General features: G+C 33.3%; 1 protein-coding gene across 1 annotated transcript in view; it reads left to right on the forward strand.

Moving 5' to 3' along the window:
- The window catches only part of ERBB4 (erb-b2 receptor tyrosine kinase 4), a 1,112,005-nt gene that overhangs the window by 413,355 nt on the left and 672,091 nt on the right, over positions 1–26,559 (forward strand). The window contains exon 2 of the mRNA XM_030852949.2: positions 15,679–15,830. Within this exon, the coding sequence (XP_030708809.1) occupies positions 15,679–15,830 (152 nt within the window). The remainder of the gene's footprint in view (positions 1–15,678; positions 15,831–26,559) is intronic.

Raw genomic sequence — 26,559 nt, forward strand, 5'->3', positions numbered from 1 at the left:
TGTGTGTGTGTGTGTGTGTGTGTGACTTCCTTAGTGGTTTAAGACAAGAAAGGGGTCAGCTGACTAGATTTTTACCCCAGTAACTGGGTGAAAGGAGAACCATTTATTAAGATAAGTAGATGGAGTTGAAGGAAGTTAGAGGGTGGAAGTGGATAAGCCTTTGAACCCTTTCTAGTTAAAAGAAAATAAAAGATTTGGTATTAAAAGTAAAAGTGTTAGAGTAGACTTTCAAGTAAGTGCATGTAGGCTATCACCTATAGCACCTACCATGGACTTCTAGTATAATGCATAACTAGTAATAGTAAAACTGTCATTCTAAATTTATAGAAGATAATGTGTCCTCAGCATATAAACATTTCAGCTTATTTATTGTACATTTTTGTTTGATTATAACATACTGATGCTAAATACAAATAATTTGAAACAAGTATTTGTAGACATCAACTAACTAGTACTATGTTTCTGAATGATAACTACTTATGAAATTGGAACTGATTTTGACTCCTAGTTCTTCCACTAGTTAATTTTCTGGGTATATTATTTAACTTTCCGGGTCTTAGTTTCCTCTTCTGTAAAAAAAGAGATGATGATTATGACGATGATAATAATAGGTATTTAATGTGATTGTATGTGGAGTAAATGATAATGTTATATAAAGCACTTTAAATAATTTCTGGTACTACTAATATGCAGATGGAACAGACTATTAATAGTAATAATAATGTATTTCATATTAATAATTTCATAGTAATATACTTTAAAAATAATATTAGAAGAGATAAATTATCAGAAGCAATATTACAAAATTATGTATAATATCTAATTGTATGAACTAGAAAACCTAGAGCATATGTAGAAACTAGAATGAATATATATGTGTGTGTGTATATATATATATAATGTACATAAATACACATGTAGATATAGCTATATACACATACATACACATGCACACTCATACACACACACACACACACACACAATCATATTTCCTATTCAACTCAGGTGGAAAATTGGTTTACTATTGGACTTTCCTTTATAGATCACTAGGTAATTCTTTTTTTAAAATTAATTTTTATTCGCGTAAAGTTGATTTACAATGTTATGTTAGTTTCTGCTGTACATCAAAGTGAATCAGTTATACGCATACATATATTCACTCTTTTTTAGATTCTTTTCCCATATAGGTCATTACACAGTAATGAGTAGAGTTCCCTGTGCTATACAGTAAGTTCTTATTAGTTACCTATTTTATATATAGTAGTGTGTCTATGTCAATCCCAATCTCCCAATTTATCCCTCCTCCCCTCCCTTCCCCCTTGGCAATCATAAGTTTGATTTCTTTCTTTTTTTTAAAATTTTTATTGGGGTATAATTGATTAAAAATGTTGTATTAGTTTCAGGTGTACAGCAAAGTGAATCTGTTATACATATACATATATCCACTCTTTTTTAGATTGTTTTCCCATATAGGCCATTACAGAGTATTAAGTAGAGTTTCCTGTGCTATACAGTAGGTCCTTATTAGTTATCTATATTATATATAGTAGTGTGTATGAGTCAATCCGACTCTTCCAATTTATCCCTCCCTCCCTGCCTTGCCCTTGATAACCATAAGTTTATTTTCTACATCTGTAACTCTATTTCAGTTTTGTAGATAAGTTCATTTGTAGCCTTTTTTTAGATCCTACATATAAGCAATATGATATTTGTCTTTCTCTGTCTGACTTACTTCACTCAGTATGAGAATCTCTAGGTCCATCCATGCTGATGCAAATGGCATTATTTCATTCTTTTTTATGACTGAATAATATTCTATTGTATATATGTACCACATCTTCTTTATCCATTCCTCTGTTGATGGACACAGGTTACTTCCATGTGCTGGCTGTTGTAAACAGTGCTGCAATGAACATTGGGGTGCATGTATCTTTTCAAATTATGGTTTTCTCTGGATATATGCCCAGGAGTGGGATTGCTGGATCACATGGTAGCTCTATTTTTAGTTTTTCCAGGTAACTCTTATATTCTATCTTTAGAATAATATATTTTTCTACTTTTCTTTCAGATGATTTAAAATATAATTTCTCAAGAGTTTGTATTAAAATCAAGATAATGTTTTTATATAAAATGCTAATGTTTTATAAAATTCCAAGATTATCAAAAGTGTTAATAGTAACTGGAATTAGTATACACATTCCCATAAAAAAAATGGCAAAGCATAGAGTAAATATCTTATCTTTTTAAAAATTAAATATGTATATATCCTTCCTGAAATAAAATTTGCCTTTTACATACAAAAATTCTTTATAGAATTTAGAAATTTAGAAATTACAGGTAAACAAAAAAGGAAAATAGGTGTCATCTGGGAATCTAATCAGAGAGAAAACATTTTTACCATATTTTATTTCCTTCCCAATGAATATGTTTATACACATAAGCATATACATGCTCCCATATATTCTTTTTTTTTTTTTTTTTTTTTTTTTTTGCGGTAGGCGGGCCTCTCACTGTTGTGGCCTCTCCGGTTGCGGAGCACAGGCTCCGGACGTGCAGGCTCAGCGGCCATGGCTCACGGGCCCAGCCGCTCCACGGCATGTGGGATCTTCCCGGACCGGGGCACGAACCCGTGTCTCCTGCATCGGCAGGCGGACTCTCAACCACTGGGCCACCAGGGAAGCCCACTCCCATATATTCTTAAAAAGTATCTTTGAAAAATAATTGATTTTATTGAGGGATTTTATTTTATCTTTTTGAAATCATAACAATAAAAATTATACAATTACATGAGACTGTCCCTCAAAAAAGTAATGCATTTTAAAATCAGATTCTATAGTTATTATTTGATTTGCATTGTTTTCCTTACAAGATCTAGTCAGGTGGCAAATATATTTGAAAACTGAACATTTGCAAAGACTGTAACAGAGAATCTATTCTATTTTATCATGGCAGAAAGTGTCAGTAGAAATCTGAAGTCTGTAATAAAAGATACTTGTTTCTAAAACTTACCCTAAAATACATATTATTTTTGTGTCGGGAATTAAAAATGAATCATGTTCAGAAAAGGCATTCTTCAAATTTTAAAAATTTATCAAATTTGTGCTGTACTGTGATAGGATTAAAAATAGTAGTATTTATTCCCATTCCACCTGTATCTCTAAGTAAACAGTAATTTAGTTTAAATTTTTAAGTTATCTTCTAGATAATTTTTTTGTACATATGAACCTTGCCAGATACGAATATAAATACTTCTATTTTTATAATATAGAGCAATTATGTTTATTTGCACAGGCTCTCAAAAATTCACATTGAACTAAAATGACAATGCAAGTATTAAATGATTTTAAACCTTTAATTCAAGTCTTTTTTTCTTGTTACCAGCCTATTTTATATTATCAAAGGAAATCATAGATTATTCTTTACTTTTAAAATTGAACCTGATGTTATAGAACTCCTATGGCTTAGTGTTGAATGTTTTGTTTTTGATACCTGTATTACTGAATTGTCTTAGGTAAAGTAAACTAAGGAACTTGTAACACATTTTGGCATTTATTCCTTCGTTATCATTACCTAAAACTTTTGACAAAACCATAACAAGGAAAAGTTCAAATATGTTACCACTATGTAGTAAATATTGTATCCTTATATATATATATATATATTAAATAAATTTATTTATTTTATTTATTTAATTTTTGGCTGTGTTGGGCCTTCGTTGCTGTGCGCGGGCTTTCTCTAGTTGCGGCGAGCAGGGGCTACTCTGTTGTGGTGCGCGGGCTTCTCATTGCAGTGGCTTCTCTTGTTGCGGAGCACAGGCTCTAGGTGCACAAGCTTCAGTAGTTGTGGCAGGCGGGCTCTAGAGTGCAGGCTCAGTAATTGTGGCACATGGGCTTAGTTGCTCCTCAGCATGTGGGATCTTCTCGGACCAGGGCTCGAATCTGTGTCCCCTGCGTTGACAGGTGGATTCTTAACTACTGCGCCACCAGGGAAGCCCCCTTATATGTATTTTTAAGTATTTCTCTTAAATGTAAAAGATGTTTCTAAAGTCATGTCCTTTAATAATAAAAAAGTTGTTAAACATTACCTTGGTTTTTAGATGTTATATTGAATGATGCATATTCCATTAGAAAGTTGAACTTTTACATTCAATTTCTTATTAAAGATTTTAACTGCTGCTTCATTATAATAAAGCCTCCAAATAGGATATCAGATCTTTTTAAAAACTTTTATTTTTCCAACTCTATTGAGATATAATGGCATATAATATTGGATAAATTTAAGGTGTACAATGTGTGACTTTTATACACTTATATATTGCAAAGTGATTACCACTATAATGTTAGCTAGCACCACCATCACATCACATGATTATAATTTCTTTTTGGTGGTGAGAACATTGAAGGTCTATTCTGTTAAGAACTGTCAAGTATGTAATAGAGTAGTGTTACTTATAATCATCATGCGTACATTAGATCCCCAGAATTTATTCATTTTATAACTGGAGATTTGTATCATTTTATCAACATCTCCCCATTTCTCTCACCCCTGAGACCCTGGTAACCCAGACTGTTTCAGAAAACAATATGGAAATTTCTCAAAAACTTAAAAATAGAACTACCGTGTGATCCAGCAATCCTACTTTGGGGTAAATATCCAAAGGAAATGAAAATAGGATCTCAAAGGATATCAGATCTTTAAATCCAAAGATTAGTGAAACTTTCATGGGAAAACATTCCAAATTAAATGACTGTCTACGTAGTATCTGATGCCCTGTTAACTAACCCATGAGATCATGGAATGAGTAGGGAAGTTGCTAGTAATATTAGTAGTGTAATGTCTTGGTAATATCTCAAAACTATGGTAACAAATACCTTAAATAAATAAAATGAAAGAAAAAAATTAAAAACTCACATGTTCAGTAATAGAGTAATTAAGTCATCAGGCTTAAATGGAATATATTTTAGTTATCAAAAATATGTCTATCTTGTCTGTGTCAGAACAATTACTCTTTGCCCTCTTTGACAAGTGAATGAGGACCTAGGCAGAGATATGCAGAAACCTGGCTCACTGAATAAAATATTTGTAAGGTGTGGTGTTTCTTCAGGTGTAGTTGCTACTGGGTATATTAGTAATATCATTTACTACTGTTACAGCCCTCCCAGGAAATTGTTTCTCACAAGTGATGTCCATCTTTTTTAAAATATTTCTAAGTGGAAAAAAAAATCCCACAGACTGCCACTTTAATTACAGTGAATGGTAAATGTCTCACAGTGATAAGCCATTACAAACAGACTGGTCTTTATTACATGCAAAGTGGTGGTTGAAAGCATGATAATCTAGGGAAGAAAGATGGTCGCTAATGTTTACGTACTTAGCTCCCGCTGGCATTTTACCAGGTTGGAGGTTGGCACTGTCCCTCTTAATCTGAGCGAGTGCATCCAGATTCACAGCAAGACCTCAAGGAGAACCAGATGATGGGGCAGATGGCAGATGACTAATTTGGCAAGTCTTGATGAGTGGAAATTGTTTGCTTTAATTGCTTGTCAAGTCCAGTACCTACATTAAAGTTAAGGACCTAGCACTTCCACAGAAAAGGAAATACTACAAAGTAAATAAGAAGGACTCTTTGTGTGGGGAAAGGGAAGAGGGTGTGAAGAATGACAAAAAGGGCAGGGAGGGAATTATGACAAGATAGTGGTAAGGGGAATATTATTTCATCTAAGAATAGATGACAGAAATGTAATTTCTAAATCTGTAAAGTCTTTCTATTATGTTTTTCAGCTTTCAACATAGGAATTTTTTGAAATATAATTTAAGGAAATATAAAATATGTAAAGGCAGAAAAACAATAAAGAACAGGAACTAAAATTTATATTCAAGCAGTTACAAGTCAGTTTTTGATGACCCATATAATGCATTTAAAATAATTTTTAATTATTTTAATTTTACTAAGCTTATCTTTGAAATACTAAATAAACAATACAAGTATAACCTATTATATTGGGAAGACTAGATTAGAATAGACCACTCACAAAACATATCATTGATGAACAGGAGATAATCATGTGCGATATTTACATCTATCATTTTTTGGTAGTCTACAATGATGAGCTTTTTTCCCTTTGCAATATAATTTAGCGTTTAAGCATCTTTGAGGGCATTTAGGGACTGTTGTAAGTAAACAACAGAGGTAAAATACAGCTCAATTAAATTTTAGATGGAGCAGCACATAGCAGTATATATAGTCTATGGACTTGCCTTTCATCAGCCTGTATTATAGAATGCCTATGTCTTCCCTAGCTACAACTCTATTAGTGAAGGTCTATGATGCCAAATGCCCTTTTCATTTGGCTCAAGAATCCTTTAGAAAGTGATTTAGTTGATTTCAGCAGATTCCTGTTTTGTCACTTTGGGAGTCAATAAAAGAGTGGTAGAAGATAAAGATTCAGAGAATATACTATAGGGTCACTTATTTTTTTAAAAAAGATACTGATTTTTAGATTGAAAATATTTTATCTACAGTTTTATGCAATGTAAATTATAAACCAAATTTCCTACTCGATGTTAAATTTTTTCTTTACTACTTTTAGAGTTAATTATATAGAGTGCAAATTTTATAAAATATAAACCCACTTCCATTATTTATCACTTTGTGTGTGATGACATCTGGTACAAATATTTCTAAATCATTGATAGATATTTTTTAATATTAAAATAACAGTACAAATAAAAACAATAAATCTAGAAGTATATTAATGTTATAATGCATGATTACTAAGTGTGGTTCGTTCCAGGAATATAAGAATGGTTCAGTATTTGGAACTCATTAATAATTTCAAAATTAGTGCACATTTAATTAGCATTAATTGATAGCAAAAAATAGCAACATTCAACATTCGAATCTAAAATAAAAACCTGGTAAAGCCAGACCCTGGAACATATAACATAACAAAATATATGCCGAGCCAAGGAAAACATTTCTGTAAAGATCGGAACAGAGATAGAATTGACAACTATGCTTATTAATTGAAAAAAATTGTCTAGAAAGTCTAAGTAGTACCAGCCAAAAAAAACAAAATAAAATAACATGATTGAAGACTAGATAAATCAAGAACCTCAATGAAGAAAACTAATTAGAAATTACAAGGATTTAGCAATGTAGCCAAGTTTTGAGGGGGAAAAAAAAATACCAGAGTCATCAAGAGTTTTAAAAATATGTAATAATAATAAGCAGTTCAAAAATGTAACTAAAATTATTCAAAGATGACAAGTATAAAATGCCTAAGAACAAATATATTAAGAATGTTTTATGATTTATATAAAGGGGCATTTTTAACTCTGTTAAACATACAAGCCAACTTGAGTGTGTGTGTGTTTTAATTTACATACAGTAAAACTGACTTTTTTTGGTGTACAGTTCTCTGAGTTTTAACCCATGTATACTATGTAATCACCACCACAGTCAGTATGCAGAAGAATTCTGCCATCTCTTAAATTCCCCTCATGATCTTTCAGTCAAACCCTCTCTCTCAGATACCCATCTTCTGGCAACCACTGATTTGTTCTCCATCCTTTGTAGTTTTGTCTTTCTCCAAAATGTCATACCAATGGAATCGTATAGTATTTAGCCTTTTGAGCCTGCTTCTTTCAGTCAGCATAATGCCTTTGGGAATTTTCCATGTTGCTATAGCAATCATCTGTCCATTTTTATTGCTGACTAGATATTCATGAAATAGATATACCATAGTTTGTTAGCATTCAGCCATTGAAGGACATTTGTGTTGTTTCCAATTTTTGGTGAATTTGAGTGGAGTTCCGTTAAACTCTCACATACACATTTTTATGTGAACATAATTTTCATTTATCTAGGGATGTACTTATAAATGGGATTGCTGGATAATTTGATAAGTGTTTAACTTTATAACTTTTTATGATGTTGCCACAGTGTGACCTCCTTAAAAGCACCCACTGAATGCAACTCATTACTTAGTGCAGAGTAGGTTTTATTTTATTTTTTATCATTTAAAAAAATTTTTATTTTATATTGGAGCACAGTTGATTAGCAATGTTGTGTTAGCTTCAGGTGTACAGCAAAATGATTCAGTTATACATATACATGTATCTATTCTTTTTCAAATTCTTTTCCCATTTAGGTTATTATAGAATATTGAGCAGTGTTCCCTGTGCTATACAGTAGGTCCTTGTTGTTTATCTATTTTAAATATAGCGATGTGTACATGTCAGTCCCAAACTCCCAATCTATCCCTCGTCCCCCACCCTTCCCCCGATAACTATGTTTGTTTTCTAAGTCTGAGTCTGTTTCTGTTTTGTAAATAAGTTCATTTGCATCATTTTTTTCCTTAGATTCCACATATAAGTGATGTCATATGATATTTGTCTTTCTCTGTCTGACTTCATTTAGTATGATAATCTCCAGGTCCATCCATGTTACTGCAAATGGCATTATTTCATTTTTAATGGTTGAGTAATATTCCATTGTATATATGTACCAAATCTTCTTTATCCATTCATTCTGTCAATGGACATTTAGGTTACTTCCATGTCTTGACTATTGAAAACAGCACTGCAATGGACATTGGGGTGCCTGTATCCTTTCAGACCATGTTTTTCTCTGGCTATATGCCCAGGACTGGGATTGCTAGTTCATATGTTAGCTCTGTTTTTAGTTTCTTAAGGAACCTCCATACTGTTCTCCATAGTGGCTGTACCAATTTACATTCCCAACAGTGTAGAGTAGGTTTTAAATAAGTATTTTAGAAATAAATTCAATCACAGAATTTTCGAGCTGGAAGGAAACATAAAAGAGAAAATTGGACCCAATGAGAAGAAAATAATTGTCCCAATTTACACAGCTAGGAAATGTTGGAGCAATGACATCCTGACCTTCACTGCCCTTGCCCAGTGCTCATTCCACATAACTCCAAGTAACAAAGTGACTTGCTCAAGTTCATTCAGCTCTTAAAAATAGAAGGACCAGCATTTGATACTGGCTTAATTATTTCTCCAAGGTCCATTTTATTTATTCAACAGGTATTGACTGAGAGTCTGCTATGTGTCTTCTCTTTAGGTGTTGAGCAGAGAAAGGGCCTCTGACGATGGAACTTGCATTCTAAAGTAGAGACATATAATAAACAAGTAAACAAGCAAGTGTATAATATAATTTCAGTTAGCAGTAAAACAAAAATAAAGAAGGCAAAGAAGACAGAGCATGATGAATGGGAACCTGGTATCTATTTTAGATAAGATTGTCAGAGAAGGCTTTTCTGAAAGAGTGACATTTAAGCAAAGATCTGAATATACGTTCTACAGGCTATGGTAAGAAGTTTGGATTTTATAAGAAATGTGATTAGAAGCCAAGGGTTGTTTTCGGTGATGGAGTGATGTGAATGATTCATGTTTTTAAAAAGATCACTCTGGCCTCTATGCAAAGAATTAACAGGGGCAAGTAGGGAAAGTAAGAAGTTAGTTAAGAGGCTGCTTTCAAAGTCCAGGGTAGATAGCCTTGATGGCTTGGATTAAATGGCTATAGTAGAGGAAGTAGCAAATTTGGCCCCATTTCAATATATATGTTGAACATAGAGCTGCAAAACTTCTTTGTGTAACTATAATAGCACTCAATAGTCACTGAAAATGTATGCTACTTCTGATATTCTCTTTAACTATTTTATATTTTTTAATGATTTTTAAATGCCCCACAATGTACATTAAACTAAAGTGTATTTATTATGGTAACATTTCTGAAAGAGAAAGTACTTAGTGTTAAATCAGATAAAAAAAATTAGAGAACTTTTATCACGTTACCAAATATTTTTTATGCAGACAGTCCCTGAATGGTGCATACACAATATATACATAACTTACATACACTGCTTGCTGCTTTCCTTACTAGGTGCCATGTACAACTTCATGAGCCCTTACAAAAGACCTTGGGCATTTTAATCAATATACATTTTTTTCATGATACTAGGTCAACAGTAGATGCTAAATAAATAATCATTTCTTAATATCTCACATAGGCATTTGATTCGAAAGTCAGGCAATATTTTGATTTAATTTTTTTTCCCTCTTTTCATCTTGAGTAAGCAAATGGAGTGCTGGTTTCCACAGCCGTAAGCGTGGAGGCAATAATTGATTTTTAGTATTAATATGGATATTGCTAATGTTTCTTCTTTGTGCTTCTAATATATTTGCCCCATGAATAAATGAATAATTTTGTTAACCAACCTTTTTATATTGCTACAAACTCCTAATTATAGTCTTAATTTTTTACTGAATGAGGATCATGTAGTTCACTCACTGTTGGATGTAAATCTTAAGACTAAAAAGCCCATGTTTGCAACTATAGCTGCATTTGTGATGGAATCAATACCAAATAGAATAATTGGTGATTTTATTAAGGCCTCACATATAGCTTTACTCCTGGAGTCACTGTTGAAATGAAAACTCTAGGGAGTACATGTAAATTCGGGATTTCTGAAGCTTGATTATTGTAAGCTTTTAGTTTAAGGACTTGATAATAGTGTTGGCAAAGGGGGCTGAATTTTGTTAAACTTGTTTTGGCTGGTGAAAAAGATTTTTCAATTCTGTCTGATAAACAGCTTTGTGAAATCAATGAAACTTGATGGTTTAAGCATTGTCTTGTATACATTGCCTGATTGTACAATCGATTGACAAATGGAAGTTGCGAGGCATTCAGTGAAGGCTTCATGAAGAGAAATACAAATGATTTTTATGCATCTATCAAAACTAGTTCTTTTAAAATCAAGTCCGTCTTTCAAGATGAAAGTTATGAGGAGTATTATACTCGTTATAGATAGCTTGACTCAAACATAAATATAAAGGAAAGTCTCACTGAGACAAAAATATTTCCTAACTGGAACCATGTATAGTAAAAACTCCAAAAATCAGAATGTTTGGAGAATAGAGTATTCTGATTATTTAGAATTTATTTACTGTATGATTTTTTGTTTTTACTGAAAAATATTTTTAAATATACTTATTCCAATTTTCTCTTTTCATATGGTATATAAAAATACAGCTGATCATTTATTGAACATGGGTACTTTTCTGAATTGAGGGTTATTTTCTGAATACAAATTATAATTGTTTTTATGGCAATTAACATCATTAAATAACTCATTTGGTTCTTACTACCCTTCGAGGGTAGTATTGTTACCCCACTTGAAAGATGAAGTAGCTAAGGGTTAGAGAGGAAGAGTCATCTGTCCCTGAGTACACGGTTAACCAAAAGGTGGAGACCAGATTAGAATCTGGGTCAGTCCTAATTCATAACAACTCAGCTAAATTCCTGTGCGCACAGAACCAGTGGGAAATGCAGATACTTGCTCAAAGGTTCTGCAATGTGGAACCTCCCGGACAGGGGTCCTCTTACCCCTCTCTGGGATCTCAGGGGTCCCTATTCTTTGCCAGTTCCTGCAAACACTCAGTGTCTTCCAGAGGCGTGGCTAATCAGTTAACTCAGTCACACCCATTCACTTTATGGGGCACCTACTATACACCAGACTTTAGAGAGAAAGTCATGGTCTCTGCCCTTTAGGAGCTGCAGGCCACCTCACCACGTGACTGGAAACCACGCCCCCTCCTTGGCTACCAGCAAATGAGTACAGATGGGCCACTTACTGAGAGAACATCACTGAGTCCCATCAGTTGAAAAATTGCAGAATTCAGCGAGAAGTCCTCTGTGAAATGGGCAGTCACCTATGGGTAAAAGTTAAATTATTCACTTTGTTCAAATTTTCTTTAAGCTTTCCACATAAAAATTGAATTACCCCAAAAATGTGAAACTAAATGCATGCAATAAAATATATTTATAAATGTAAAAAAAAAAGAAAACTTTCTTGCAAAGCACTATGCTATACAGCTCAGCAGATACAAAATAATGATTAATATATTGCATCTGTCTTCAAAGAGTTTATAGCCTTTGTAGGTCTCTTATATAACAGATTATTGTAATAATAATTAATAAGAACAATTTAATATTATATATTCTTTTCATATATGCAGAATGAGAAGCATGAAAAAATGCATAGGCATTACAGTTATATTGATAGATTTTCTCCCAAAATTTGTTTAAGCTTTTATAGAAAAGGTCAGAATACACTAAATATTTTAGAAATCTTTTCATTTAGATGTTTAGATATTGATTTTTACATATTGATATTAAAGTGTGGGTTTTATTTCCGACTGAAAGAAACTTGTACAACATAAACGATACATAAATTGCAATGTGGCATTATATACATTTTAGAAATGGTGAGCAAGTTTCTTAATTGATGCTTAATTACCCCCATCAGTAGTTGCATTAAAATATAAGCTTGTCCTCCTTGGAATTTAAAATAATTGAAATCTATATTTCATAAACCCATATAATTATACCTTTTCTCAGGAGACATTTTACAAGTTATAAAGCTGCTGTGAGCAATAAAAATAAAGATTGTGGCTCAGGAGTGTTTTTTAGAGTCTCTACAGTTTATTGAAAAAAAAAAGTGGGACTTTGATCTTGATGGAGAAGGATCATATACCAGAATCAATTGCTTCTTGTTCTCCTGCTTATGTTGAATATTACTGTACTTATCAATAAAAGTTTATTTTTTTCATAATGTTTGTTAGTTTTAGTAATAAGGGAAACTTCCACAGAACCAGTAAAATTTTCAGATGATCAAGAATGATTTGGTAGTTTTATTACGATTGGAATAAATTCAGTTAAACAACAAGACAGAATAGTTAAAATTACTTAAGGTCAGAAGCATATAACTTAATTTGAATTTAATCCTTCCTACGTATAATATTTTAGCAGCCAGGACCAATATTCACTATTATCTTTTTTTTCACTATTATCTTGATATTAATGATAATAAACATGATTAATAAACATGTAAACAGGTTTGTTTGAAAATCCTGGTTCCTTTAGCTCATTTCTCAGCCAGTCTCTAGTGTGTGCCTCATTCTTATGCTCCAAGATGGCGGTTCAAGTTTTAACCATCACATCTCCATTCCAGGCAGCAGATTGGAGGAAGGTGTGGGAAAGAAAGGAGTCAAAGTTAGGCTCCAACCATGTTTTAAATAAAGTTCTGGGAAAGTGTCATACAATATGTTAGAACTTAGTCCCCTGCAAAGTTTACCTCCAAGAGGAGCAGAGAAATGTAATCTTTATTTGGGGTGGCCACAAGCCCAGCTAAAACTGTGCAGTCTGTTACTGTGAAGGAAGAAGAGGATGGATATTGAGGATTCTAGAAGTCTTTGTATCCATCCTTATCACTACAAAAAGTATATTCTCAAGGGCAACAAATGAGTTCCAGCATGGTGTATGAGGACTCTGACATTCAGAAGGGAGAATGGGGAGAGTAACTTCAAGGTGATAAACTAATCGAACCCTGGAGTATGGAAGTGATTTTTAATGTTTCTTTAAATGTGAGATTTCAGGTAGAAAGAGCCTGAAGATTGTATATCCTAGGGCGTCTTTAACAAAGTACCACAGTCTAGATGGCTTAAAACAATAATAATTTATTCTTTCACAGTTCTGGAGGCCAAAAGTCTAGTATCAAGGTGTCAGTAAGGTCAAGCTCCCTCTGAGACCCATGGTAGAATCTTCCTTTGCCTCTTCCTAGCTTCTGGTGTTGGCCATCAGTTGCTAGCATCCCTTGTTTTGCAGCTGCATCACTCCCATCTTTGCCTCTGTGGTCACATGGCTTTCCCCCTGTGCGTCTTGATGTTCACAGGGTGTTTTCCTCTTAGAAGGACATTGAATATATTGGGTTAGAGCCTATTCTAACGTACTCATCCTACCTTAATTTCATAAACCATATTTCCAAACAAGGTCACATTCACAGGTGCCAGGGGTTAGGACTTCAGTATATCTCTTAGAGGGACACAATTCCACTTATAAAAGAGTATTTCTAGAAAATATACTGTTTGATGAGGTTTAGAAATCCAGACAAGAAACGTTTGTGTTTTATTTTGGTTTTTATAATGAAATTCCACTATGATTAGAGGTCTATGTTATTCTTCAAGACTTTTAGATCCAGATTTTTGTTATTTTTGATGTGTCAATAGGCAAAAACAGGCTTTATGGTGACCCTAATTATTTAGAATATACCAATCTAGATTTTTTTTTTCCTTTCTGTATTGAAACTTATCCCCTTGAGCACCACATCAAGCCTCATGTCTTCTTTGTCATTCCTGTGGAGATGACACACAAATGTATATTTGACATCATTACTAAGCTCTTTTTCTAGTGTCTTCAGTGTTTACTGCATGTATCTTGTCCTAAGTTTGGTGTAATGTACTCAAAGATGTTTCATTCACAATTCATTTTTTTAACTTTACACACTTATCATAATAGAGTTTTTTCAGTCTATTGAAGATTAGAATTGGTGCATTAAATGGTAGAGTTGGTGCATTAAATTGTTCAGGTAGCTATGCAAACCATGAGAAGTAATAACTAAAACTCTGACTTCTGGAGGAGAGGAAAGATACATACACACACAACCTAAAAAACACAGATGTGTGTATACTCTTGAGCTTATATATAAACATTCAAAATCCACCCCCCAAAGATGACAGATTGAGAACATTTATTAACAAACAGTCTATTTTACCTCAGAACACTAATGAATACACAACGACACAGTTGATATGATAAAAGTTTATAATTCAGTACATATTGTTTGTAGTGTATGTTTATAAATGTTTCAGTCTAAGTTGTTTAATATTTTTTATTTTAAAAGGTAGCATTTTTGAGGGCTTAAAGCATAAGTTTTAATTCTGTAGAAAATTTACTAAGATCAGATTACTTTGCAATACAAAAATATTTTTTAAATAAAATTGTTACTTTTATCATCTTTTGATTTTGATTTACTTCCATAGGTAGAAAATAGAGTAATTATAAATTTGAAAGAAAATCTTGTTTGAGTGAAATTAAATGTATTTACATGCTTTATATGCCCACAGCAAATGTGATTATTTTAAGTTTATCTCCTTGCTATATGTTTCTGTGGAACCCATGCTTTCTTACTCTCTGTGGTTAGTACATACATTTTATGAATGTAAATGTATGATGTCACTTATATGTGGAATCTCTAAAGAAGCTGAACTCATAGAAACAAAGAGAAGAATGGTGGTTACCAGGGACTTGGGCGTGAGGAAATGAGGAGATTTTTGTCAAAAAGTACTAACGTCCAGTTATAAGATGAATAAGTTTGGATGTAACACGGTGATTATAGTTAACAATACTGTATTATATACTTGAAAGTTGCTGGGAGAGTAAATCTTAAATGTTCTCACCACACACACACACACACACACACACAACAACAACAATGGTAATCAGGTGACATGATGGTGATGTTCACTAATGCTATGGTGGTAATCATTTTGCAATATATAACTGTATCAATACCGCATGTGTACCCCTTAAACTTACATAATGTTATATGTCAATTATAATGCAGTAAAGCTGGAAAAAATAAAAGTGAAGATATTTATCAGTGTTTGGGTTATGGGTCTTAATAACATTCAAAATATTTTAATTCAGGGAATTGGAGTAGATTGTTGTGGAAGAGAGTTGAGGGAAATATTGTCATGGTGCATGTCATATAAAGTTTACATAACTTCCCATGTTTTTTCTTGTCTTGGCAGTGTGCGCAGGAACAGAGAATAAGCTGAGCTCTCTCTCTGACCTGGAACAGCAGTACCGAGCCTTGCGCAAATACTATGAGAACTGTGAGGTAGTCATGGGCAACCTGGAGATAACCAGCATCGAGCACAACCGGGACCTCTCTTTCCTGCGGGTAAAGCTGTCTCTTTCTCTTCTTTCTTTGTAAATGCACAGTGGTGTCACAATGCAAAAGACAGACCAGCTTCTTGTACCTGATGGTTATGTTCGTCTGCCCTGCCTGGCAGTGTTCATGACTGTAGACATGTAGAAGAGAAGAGATGCCAAGGCACACCCAGGAAAAGAAAAAGAGTACCAATGGCATCATGATTGACACCCTAGTTTAGAACAGTTACTGTTGCCCTAAGATTGATAGAAGATTCTGTCAGGGTGTAGGACATGACTTCTAGCAAGCGTGTCTTTTTCTGAATGGCGGGCAAGAGGAAAACTTTAGACTGTGGGCTAGGAGCATCAGAGGACCAATCAGATAAGAATTGGTAACTTTAGCTAGTAATCTCCTTTTCTGCCCCATTCTGTCACTTTGGAAATTTTAAACTATTTCATATTACCATAATGAGAGTAATACTGTTAACTTTAGAAGAAAAATGACATCAGTTTTTGAAAACCAACAAATTATTGAGAGTCATAGGAAATCACAAGTACTTATATAAGTTGATATATGCATGCATATAAACGCACACGTGCATATATGAAGTTATCCAGAGACGAGTCCTTTTACAGACTTGTTTTTGGGGCTCTCATTTATCCTTATTCTGTTAAACCTGTTATTAGTACTTAATGCCTACAGTTTCTTAAGTTTTGCTTCATCCGGAACAGGTATAGGAAAATCTGAACTTCAAAGAGATTTTGACGAAGTGAGATGAGGATGCAGTGTTTTGTATAACTAATAATTTATTCTTCATAAAAGAATTAATAAGATTATTTTAAATAATAGCATCCCTAGAATATATTCAATCTTATTTTCAATATTATTTACAGACTTCTCAGGAGCACTGTCTTATATAAATAAAGATGTAAATAATGTTTAATAATGATACAGTAAACTATTTAGTAGATAGTAAATTAGAGAACTATGATACTTTTAATCATTCCATACTTAGATAAGAAGTAAAAAACAGTCATTTTTGAAATACTTTGAATGTAATAAAAACGTCTAGAAGTGATAACAACCTCAGAAAATGTACCACCTCAAAACTTAAATAACACTATGAGACATGATATCTGCTTTTAAAATGACTATCATACTAGTATTGATATAGGGAATTTCCATATCAAGGTGTTTCCATATAGTATTGTTTGGTTGATAGAACTCTAATTCTACAGGTTATGTAGCTTGTATTAGCTATGGTGTTTAATTATGACATCTTTGTTTATCAAGAGTAGATAGTAAAAATTTATCTGAAGCCTTGAGTGAGAAGACCTAAAAAGAACTTAGCATTTAGTTTTTTCTATTTTGGACTACCGTTTCAAGAAATGAACACATACAAGCTATCCTAGAACAACCTCTTCATAGCAGTGCATCTGAGTATTAGTTATTAAAATTTGTTTGCAAGATTCTAACGTGTCTTGATTATTTTCAGATAGAATTTATTCTTCAAAATAAAAACTTGATGGTATATGAGCTGATTTGTAGATTTAGTTAGAAATGCCAAGAAACTCAATGATGTTGTAGAAAAGGAAAAGTAAGAGCTGAATTCTAAAACAGAGGAAATGGGTTAAATGGTCTATTAGAACAGAATAATATGAGAAAATTTTAAAAGGCAATCTAAGATGTTAGTTTTGCTTCTTATTCTTTCCTTGCTTTGTTTGCTCTAGATTTCACTGGCTTAACAAAAAATAACATGAGTACTATGACAGTCTTTAAAATAAATAACATAAAATTGTCTTATTACATATTTTATTATTTTATCATTCTTAATCTCTTATAAGGTAACAGAATGATCAAAAATTGACTTTAGTCAATTTTAATCTTAGAAATATGAAAGTAGCATATAAATCTTTGGGCATCATGGTCTATACCATTGGATATTCTACATTTTTAGGAACTATACTGAAGTAAAAAAAAAAAATAAGTTAATAGAATGAACAGATTTGGGAAAGAATAAAATAAGGAGGACCAAGATTTGTACTTGGAGCAAGAAATAAGTTATTTCTTTAAAAAAGTAATTATTGGCTCCTAAGAAGCATCTCTAAAAATTCATATAAACTTTGTACTAACTCATGCACATATCTCAATTTTAATGTTTGTTTAATGATAACTATAATAGGTTTTGTTTTTGACTTACTAATAAGAGCTTATACTTTGTTCCTTTGGAAAATAATCATTTCTAATTGTGACATGTATTCATTTACTCAGCAAATGGTCTTAGCCCAAGGATACAATAGCAAGTAATCTATTGTTCTTGGTTTCAACAATCTTGCAGTCTTGTAGAGGGTTACAGATGTGTAATAGATAATTACTGCATGTATGAGTGTGTGTGCATGTATACATATATATGCACATACAAAATTTTTTAGTTGCCAAGACTGAAATAAGAAGCCAGAATCAGAATGAAAGCATGGTCTTGTGTTAATGGTAAGTGTGGGTGTTGGGCAAAGAAAGGAATGGGTAATTCTGAAGGATTCAGGAAAGATTTCATCAGAAACATGCTTAGATTGAGTCATGAGAAAATGAATAGAGGCTCACAAAGTGGGTGGGTGGGAGGGCATTCCAATGGGAGTAATATAAGTTAAGGCTTAGAAAGAAGGCCCTAAGTCAGAGTTAATAAATGTGTACCTAGTGTTATTGCTTTAGATACTGTACACATGCGTTCAAATGAATCAAACAGGGTTCTTCCTCTCATGGAACTTATAGTATAGTGTGGATGAAGATAAATTGGGGGATGGAATAAAATATTAAATTGGAGAGATAGAGACCCTTATAATATAGATAAATATCTAGGAAACATCAGCACCCAAATGACAAATTAGCATTTGGGGATAAGATGAAATAGTCAAGGGAGATTGACAAGTGTTAGTCCAACAAGTGGTCCTAGGACAGAACTCTCTGGATTCCCATTCTCTGTTTTTTGGTGAGTCCCTGAAAGTTAGGACTATTAGCTGAAATCTTCATTCTACTGCACTGGATGAGCCATTATTTCTAACTATACCTTAGAATATGCTAAAAGCTCTCTGTTTAATATAAAATTTAATTCCTTCTGATAACTACATTATGGTTCATTTGTGTTTTTAGTAGCTTCCTTCCAAAGTACATAATCTGTTCGATATTGACACATTGCAATAAATAGAGCCCGTATAAAGGAAATCTAGTTATGTTGCATTATGCTATCATTTATGATAAATTTTGAATTGTATGAGTGAATAGTAAACTTCCATTAACTTATCCTATGGATTACATAGCCCTCACATATATTTATAGAACTGTAATTCATTGAGCCGCTTTTTATAGAGATGTGTAATTTCCCTTCCTCTAAGAATGACCCATATCTATAAGGTGTTTAGAAAGACATCATAGATAGGGATTTTAAATTTCATTTTGGAATTTATTTCTGTCTTTAAGAAATTAAGAAAGTATTTTTGTTTTAAAAATATTTTCCATCCTTATTTTCGTCTCTACTAGCAAGGTCATAGTGTTTTTTTGTTGTTCGCTTTGTAAGAAACCACTCTAGTTTCTGTGATTCACGAGAGCAGTTTAACCATATACTCTATTTACTTTTACTATCTGAATAGTCAATGTCTAGAATGGTGCCTAAAATGTAGTAGGTTTTCATTAAGTCTTTGTTTAATGGACAAATGTGTTATTCTTAATATTTAATAATAATTATAAATCGCTGTTTTATATGTGGTATGTTCCCTAGATAAATATGTAGGACCCTCCTCATGTTATTTCAGTGTGACAGCTCCACAGGTCACATGTGTGGTCATAAGACACAGGCTGGGTCAATCAGAATCCATTCCCATGAGGATTTGGAATTTTGACTAAGACCATTCAGTTTGTATATTAGTTAACTTCTTGACCACTTGGGTACCAGAACACAGCTGTTTTTTCCTCATTGTTTGAGTGTCAGAGAGAGCTGTGAAAACAGCAGAATGGAGCCAACACACTGAAAATGACATAGAGACCAGAGAAAGAGATCGTTCACCCCAAATTAATAATGAGGAAGCCATTCATTTCCAGGTTCCAATCTGCTTCTGAAGATTGGTTGCATTACAGCCATTGGGTCAATAGGATACTCTTGGAACTTGATAGTAGCCTTGAAGTGATTTCCCTTTTTTTTTCTTAAACTAGATAGGTTTGTTTTCTTTCACTGTTACTAAAATATCTTATCTAGTATATCTCCCAAGATCTCAAGAACACAGCAGAAGTGGGCCTTTGAAATTGGATTGAAGATGTGCTTATATATAATCAAAAACACCCAACAACCCTGTAATGTTTTGTAGATACTTTCTCAATCTTTGTTAGATATAGGTTATTAAAATACTTTGAAATGCCTTCTTTCAAGATGGTTTTATTATATCAAACTTGATGCTTATCTCTGTATACACCTTTTAACCCAGCTTTGTTGTAACCTCAAGTTTTTATATTTCTTTTTTGGGAAAAAAAAAAATCTAGTTAATGGTACTTAAATTTAGACCTCTGAGACACTGTATAGTTGGCTAGAAAAAGGCCCTAAAACTTACTTACTATGTACTTTATCACCGTCACAAGGTTAAGGCTTATAATAGAAAACAGCAAGGCATAAAAATCACAGATTTTGCACTATTGTCTTACACTTTGTGAACTCTCTAAAACAAGATGAAATATAGCAAGTAATGGGAATGAACCATTGGACCTTTTACCCTCATTAAAATTCTTGAGGGTTTCTCTCCTTTGTCATCCCATTGTTCTTCATTGCTACTACTGGCATTCAGTAACTCAGAGCTTCTAACAAGGTGCCTGACCTGCTAGCTTTTGTACTTTAAATTTATTTTCTCTGTTTTATATATTCACTTTAAGCAAATAATTTTTAAGTGGCAAATAAGTGTAAAGCAGTGTGATGTATAATGTAGAGTATATATAAGGAATGTTAATACCTATCTTCAACCATTGTTCTAATAGGTAATCACTTTTAATCTGTGGCTTGAATTTAGTTGTTTGCAAATTGTTTTTGAAAAAGTGTATGTTAAGAAGAGATGAAGAGATACATTTATTTAACAGTTGATCCATTGACCTGGAATACTACAATGCCAGTAATTCATTGGACTTCTGTGTGCTGCAGTCTAGAAACCTTAAATCTTAATGATTAAACATGTCTTTTATTACTGAAAAATAAATAAAATAAATTGATACATTAAGATATCTTTTCAAAGAGCAGCATTAATATTCTGTTATTGGTAGCAAAAGGCAATGACTTTGAAAGAGTCAGAAAGTATAGTTTTTTAAAGCAAAAATCTTTTAAAAGTATCTACTCTCAGGTAATGAATAACACATGTTGCAATGGGAATGCAACAAATTTTGAAAAAAACAAGTCTTCTTTTATTGTATATTTGACAGAGCTATAGGGAGTTTTTTGAGTATATGAGAAACAGTGCCATCTAACACTGTCTATTTTTGAAAAATAAAACGTGTTATTTCTTTATAGAAATCATATAAATAGTTCATTTTTTCTTTACTAAAGAAAAGTCCTATTCTTAAATTCAAATATTATCTTTGTCTTTTAGTTAATAATATTTTATAATGCTATGGACTTATAATCCTCTTTTATTTTATATATATTATATATATGTGTATATATATATATATATTTTTTTTTTTCATGTATGAGGATGTTGCTTTTTCAACCACTCTCCATAGGACATGAAATTTGCATCATTTTCCCCGTGCTGGTAATGGACCTATTATACATTACTTCATTTTCATACTTACGCATAGTTACTCTTCTAAGGACAAATATTTGCAGAAAGGCAGATAAATCTGCAAATAAGAGACTGCAAGATGCAGACTGGCTCACTGGAACCTAAGACCTTGGCTTCGTCAGCATGGTTTTGTTACAGTAAATCAAGGATGATGCTTGGCAATAATGAGTTTCAGGTTGCAACAAGCAACCCTGCTTTTGCCTATTTCATAGCTGTTTCCAGTAAGAATGAACAACTAGTCATGCTCAATATAAAATCCTGAAATATTTACATTTCAGCCCACTTCTAGCTTCAAGACCTACCTTTTATTCTTCTCTGGCAGTTCAAAGCAGATGACTAAAATTAAATCCAACAGTGTATGGTGGAGGTTTGTATTTGTTTTGTGTTGTTTCAATATCCTACTCACTCACATTGAACTCTGCCTGCGCTAAACTTTCTGCTGTGTAGTATGATTTAGCAAAACCCTACACTGAAAAATTCATTCTTAAAATAGATAATTTACAAAATACTTTATTTCTTTGGGTTAGAAAATGCTTTATTGAATAGTTTGCTTAAATAGTAGCTATCGGGAATTCCCTGGTGGTCCAGTGGTTAGGACTCTGTGTTTTCACTGCCGAGGGCACAGATTCTTTTTTATAGGGTGTGGCTATAAAAAAAAGAAAAAATAGTAGCTATCACTGCCTATTCATGTTTGTTTTTAGATCATTACATACCAGATAGAATGACTTGTGTGAGATTGTGTTGGAAAGATTGATTGGAATCAAGATGAGAAAAGTAGTGATATTCTAGAATCATTAAAAATTGAAGAGGAAAACACCATTTAAGTTAAACATCTATGGCATAGTAAAGGTGGGTCCACATGTATTATATTCACATTTACCTAAAATATGAGGGCAACATTTTCTAAATCAGCATATCTATTTCAATTGTACACATATTTTAATTGGATTATATAGAAAGGGAGAACAAGCCTGAATTTAAGTTTTCCTGAATAGCTTTTTAAGATAAATAAGTGATATATTTGTAACTCCATTAAATGGTGGACAAATAAGTAAGATTCCTATATCAAGTATTTGTATCCTATAACTATTTTCTCATTTAACAAAATATTGTTTTGTTTTGTTTTGTTTTCTGTGTCCCTACTTGGGACAGAGGGCAAGAAAAAACTATGAAGCACAACATTCAGAATACTTAGAACTAACTATCATGAGGTTCAAAGAAATTGCACCTTCAAGAAATACATGTCAGCTAAACAAGCAGTGAAGTAAGATACGGTGTTATAACTTCTTAATTTCTCTTTCTGTTTGAATTTTGTGTAAAACTACATTTGTGGTAAAATATAACATATTTGCTGTCTTTAGTTGATGAAATCTTAGCTGGGTGAGATAGAGAATACTAAAAATGAAGTTGAGAGAATAGTATTTTAAGATGTTTGTTGGGCCAAAGCAGACATTCTGGGTTAAATGAAATTTTCAAATCTTTGATAGTTTCTGAAAGCTATTTCTAGGACTGTTAAACATACTACATATGCAATTTTATATGCATATATTTACAGCTGGCTCTTAAATTGAAACTTGATTTTGTACTAAATCTAATCATAGAACTTGTATTGCAATTGAAAAAGCTGTGCAATTTACACTTGGCCTGGAAAAATATATCTTTTTTCTCAGAGGTTAAATACTATTTAATCTGATTCAAAATCCTGATGCATTTCAGCAGTTCTACATGAAAAATCAAAAGATGAAATGTGTCTATATTCTCACTTTGGCAGTTATATAAGCATATTTTTGAAACTTTTTTCTTAATCATTTAAGTGTAATATTAAATAATATATATATTTGACCGTTTTCTCTATATCTTAAAAATATTAAAAACAAAATAAATTCCATAGTATCTATAAAAAAATGTACATTTAGTAGAAACTGAATATTTGAAGGAGTATGGGAAAATAGAAATAAGAGATAGAACAGTATAATTTATAAGTTATAATTTCTGTTACATATACAAGCATATATATTATAAATATAAATTAGTGACAATTCATACATATATATAAATATTAATGAGCCATTATTTTCTAGGACTGAGTCAAATTAGTGTAAAATGCTAGCCCTATATAATGTTTCTAAGAGAATATTATTAAAAATGAAACTGCTTAATAAAAGTTTTTTTTTTAAAGTCCCTACATTGTAATGCATTTTCCAGGGAAAAAAATGCCCTTCTTGCAAATATACTTAAATTAAAAATGAATTTATTAAGATTCTGAGCAGATGCAGAGGTTTTTTAAATATTTTTGGAGGTTGTGGTATTTAAATTTGGCTTAAATGGTGAGTATAATTAATTTACAGGCTTGTCTCAACCTTAATTAGAGAAAAATGCAAATAACAAACCCATCTCACTCTATGATTCTTAGATACTCTTTGCTCAGGGGAATTGAGTGTATAAAGGTTATTTCTTCACCTTTTTTTATTTATAAGTAGCAAATGTCTTCGTTCAAAGAGAGAGAACAAAGGATATTTATATGAGTTTTTAAAACTAACTAGGAGCGTTTTGGCAGTGGGCTACCTTTTAATTCTAATTTCCAAACACTGGAATATAATCAAATAAAACCTTTTTAAAAGAAATTCATAATTATGTACATTTTCATTAGCTTTATTTTTCTCCAATTCTTTTTTTTTTTTTTTTTTTTTTGTGGTACGCGGGCCTCTCACTGTTGTGGCTCTCCCATTGCGGAGCACAGGCTCCGGACGTGCTGGCTCAGTGGCCATGGCTCACGGGCCCAGCCTCTCCGTGGACATGTGGGATCTTCCCTGGACCGGGGCACGAACCCGTGTCCCCTGAATCGGCAGGCAGGCGGCCCCTCAACCACTGCACCACGAGGGAAGCCCTTTCTCCTTTTGTAAGTGATGAAATGTAGTGACTTTTTCAGGACCGCACAGCTAAGCGAGAATTTTGACCCAGTTCTTTCACCTCAGAGTTCAGACATTTGCACCTTGTCTTGCTACTGCCCACTATTTACCAAAGCTTTTACTTAGAGAGAACAGGTTTTTAGAAAACTTGAAACAAGGGAAATAGATTTTTATAGAAAAAAAAGTTTTGTTTTAAATTTCAGAACTAGATTGATTGTGGCAGAAGGTGGGCCTTGGGAGAGCCACTGTGGTTGGGGACCCTGAACAGACCCAGTCTTACTTGGTGCAAGTAGCTGATGGAATGAGGAAAGCCCTACAAAAATGTTTTGAGACAAATTTATCTACTTCACTATTTAGATTTTATAATAAAAAAAATATTCACTTAGCACATCTTTATTGACTGCCAATTCTTACTAAGTTGTTGTACTGTGTTTTACAAAGAAGTATAGAACTATAAGTTAACAGTTCCTAGCCCAAACCTTATAAATGCTGAAAAAGTAGTACAGGTAGTAAATGTCACAGACATTCCCAGAATGGACTCTAGCCCCCATAAGATCAAGGACTACATTTTGTCCTTCTTTATGTTCCCGGCACCTAGCACCCTGCCTGGCACACACACAAAAATGCATAAGATAAATAATGGATGATTGAATATTATGTATTTAGATGTGTTTGGGGCAGGTGTCACAAAAAGATTCATAGAATTGGTTTCCTGTTCCACATGTAAGGAGCTTGGAAGTCACCACTCTGTCCTAACAATAAATAAAAATGCTGAAGAGACTGAAAAATCAACAACTCTTCAGGGGCACCCAGTCATAAGGGAGCCTCCATAATACTGTGGGATTTACCTCCAGAAGTTCAATGAATTTCCACAGTAAATGTGGGAGAAAAATCCCCTTAGGCTTCTGGCAGAGAGAGGGGAAAAGGAACTATTTTGAAATGCATGTCATTCTTCTTAAAAGGCCTGCCCTCAGGGGAAATTAGTTAACTAGAGCCTAACCTGCTAGGTATTATCAGAGCCTTACTGACCCTGGGAAGGGAAACACCCAACTCCACCCCACTCTAGCCATCCTTTCCCACCGAAAGGGGGAGATAAAAAAACTGAGAAACACTTGTGGAGTTCACAGTTCAGAGGCATAGGCCCACTAAAAGACTGAGATCTAATCATAGGACTATAGAACACTTCCTGTCTCCTCACCACATTACTAAAGACCTACTTACACCACCTCCTTTTATATATCTAACACACCATGCCTGACTGTCAAGAAAAAATTCCAAGGCATACCAAAAGGCAAAAAACACATTTTGAAGATGCAGAACAAGCATCAGAACCAGACATGGCAAGTATTATCAGACCAGGAGTTGAAAACAACTGTGATTAATACGCTATGTGCTCTAGTAGATAAAGTAGACAGAATACAAGAACAGATGGTCACAGTAAGCAGAGAGATGGAAATATTAAGAAAGAACCAGGGACTTCCCTGGTGGTCCAGTGGATAAGACTCTGCGTTCCCAATGCAGGGGGCCTGGGTTTGATCCCTGGTCAGGGAACTAGATCCCACGTGCATGCTGCAACTAAGAGTTTGTATACCACAACTAAGAGTCCGCATGCCGCAACTGAGTATGCACGCTGCAACTAAAGATCCTGCGGGCCGCAACTAAAACCTGGCATGGCCAAAATAAATCAATATTTAAAAAAGTGAAAGAAGCAAAAAGAGATGCTAGAGATCAACAAACAAACAAACAAAAAACAATGTGACTGAACTGAAGATTGCCTTTGATGGGCTTATTAGTAGACTGGGCATGGCTGAGGAAACAATCTCTGAGTTAGAGGATATGTCAGCAGAATCCTCAAAGACTGAAAAGCAAGGAGGACAAAGACTGAAAATACAGAGCAAACTATCCAGGGACTGTGAGATGGCTATATGATTCCAACTACATGACATTTTGGAAAAGGCAAAACTGTGGAGATAATAAATAAATCAGTGGTTGCTAGTGCAACCAGGAGAGGTAGGAAGAGATGAATAGGCAGATCACAGG

Source organism: Globicephala melas, chromosome 7, assembly GCF_963455315.2.
Source record: "Globicephala melas chromosome 7, mGloMel1.2, whole genome shotgun sequence".
NCBI classification, from domain to species: domain Eukaryota; kingdom Metazoa; phylum Chordata; class Mammalia; order Artiodactyla; family Delphinidae; genus Globicephala; species Globicephala melas.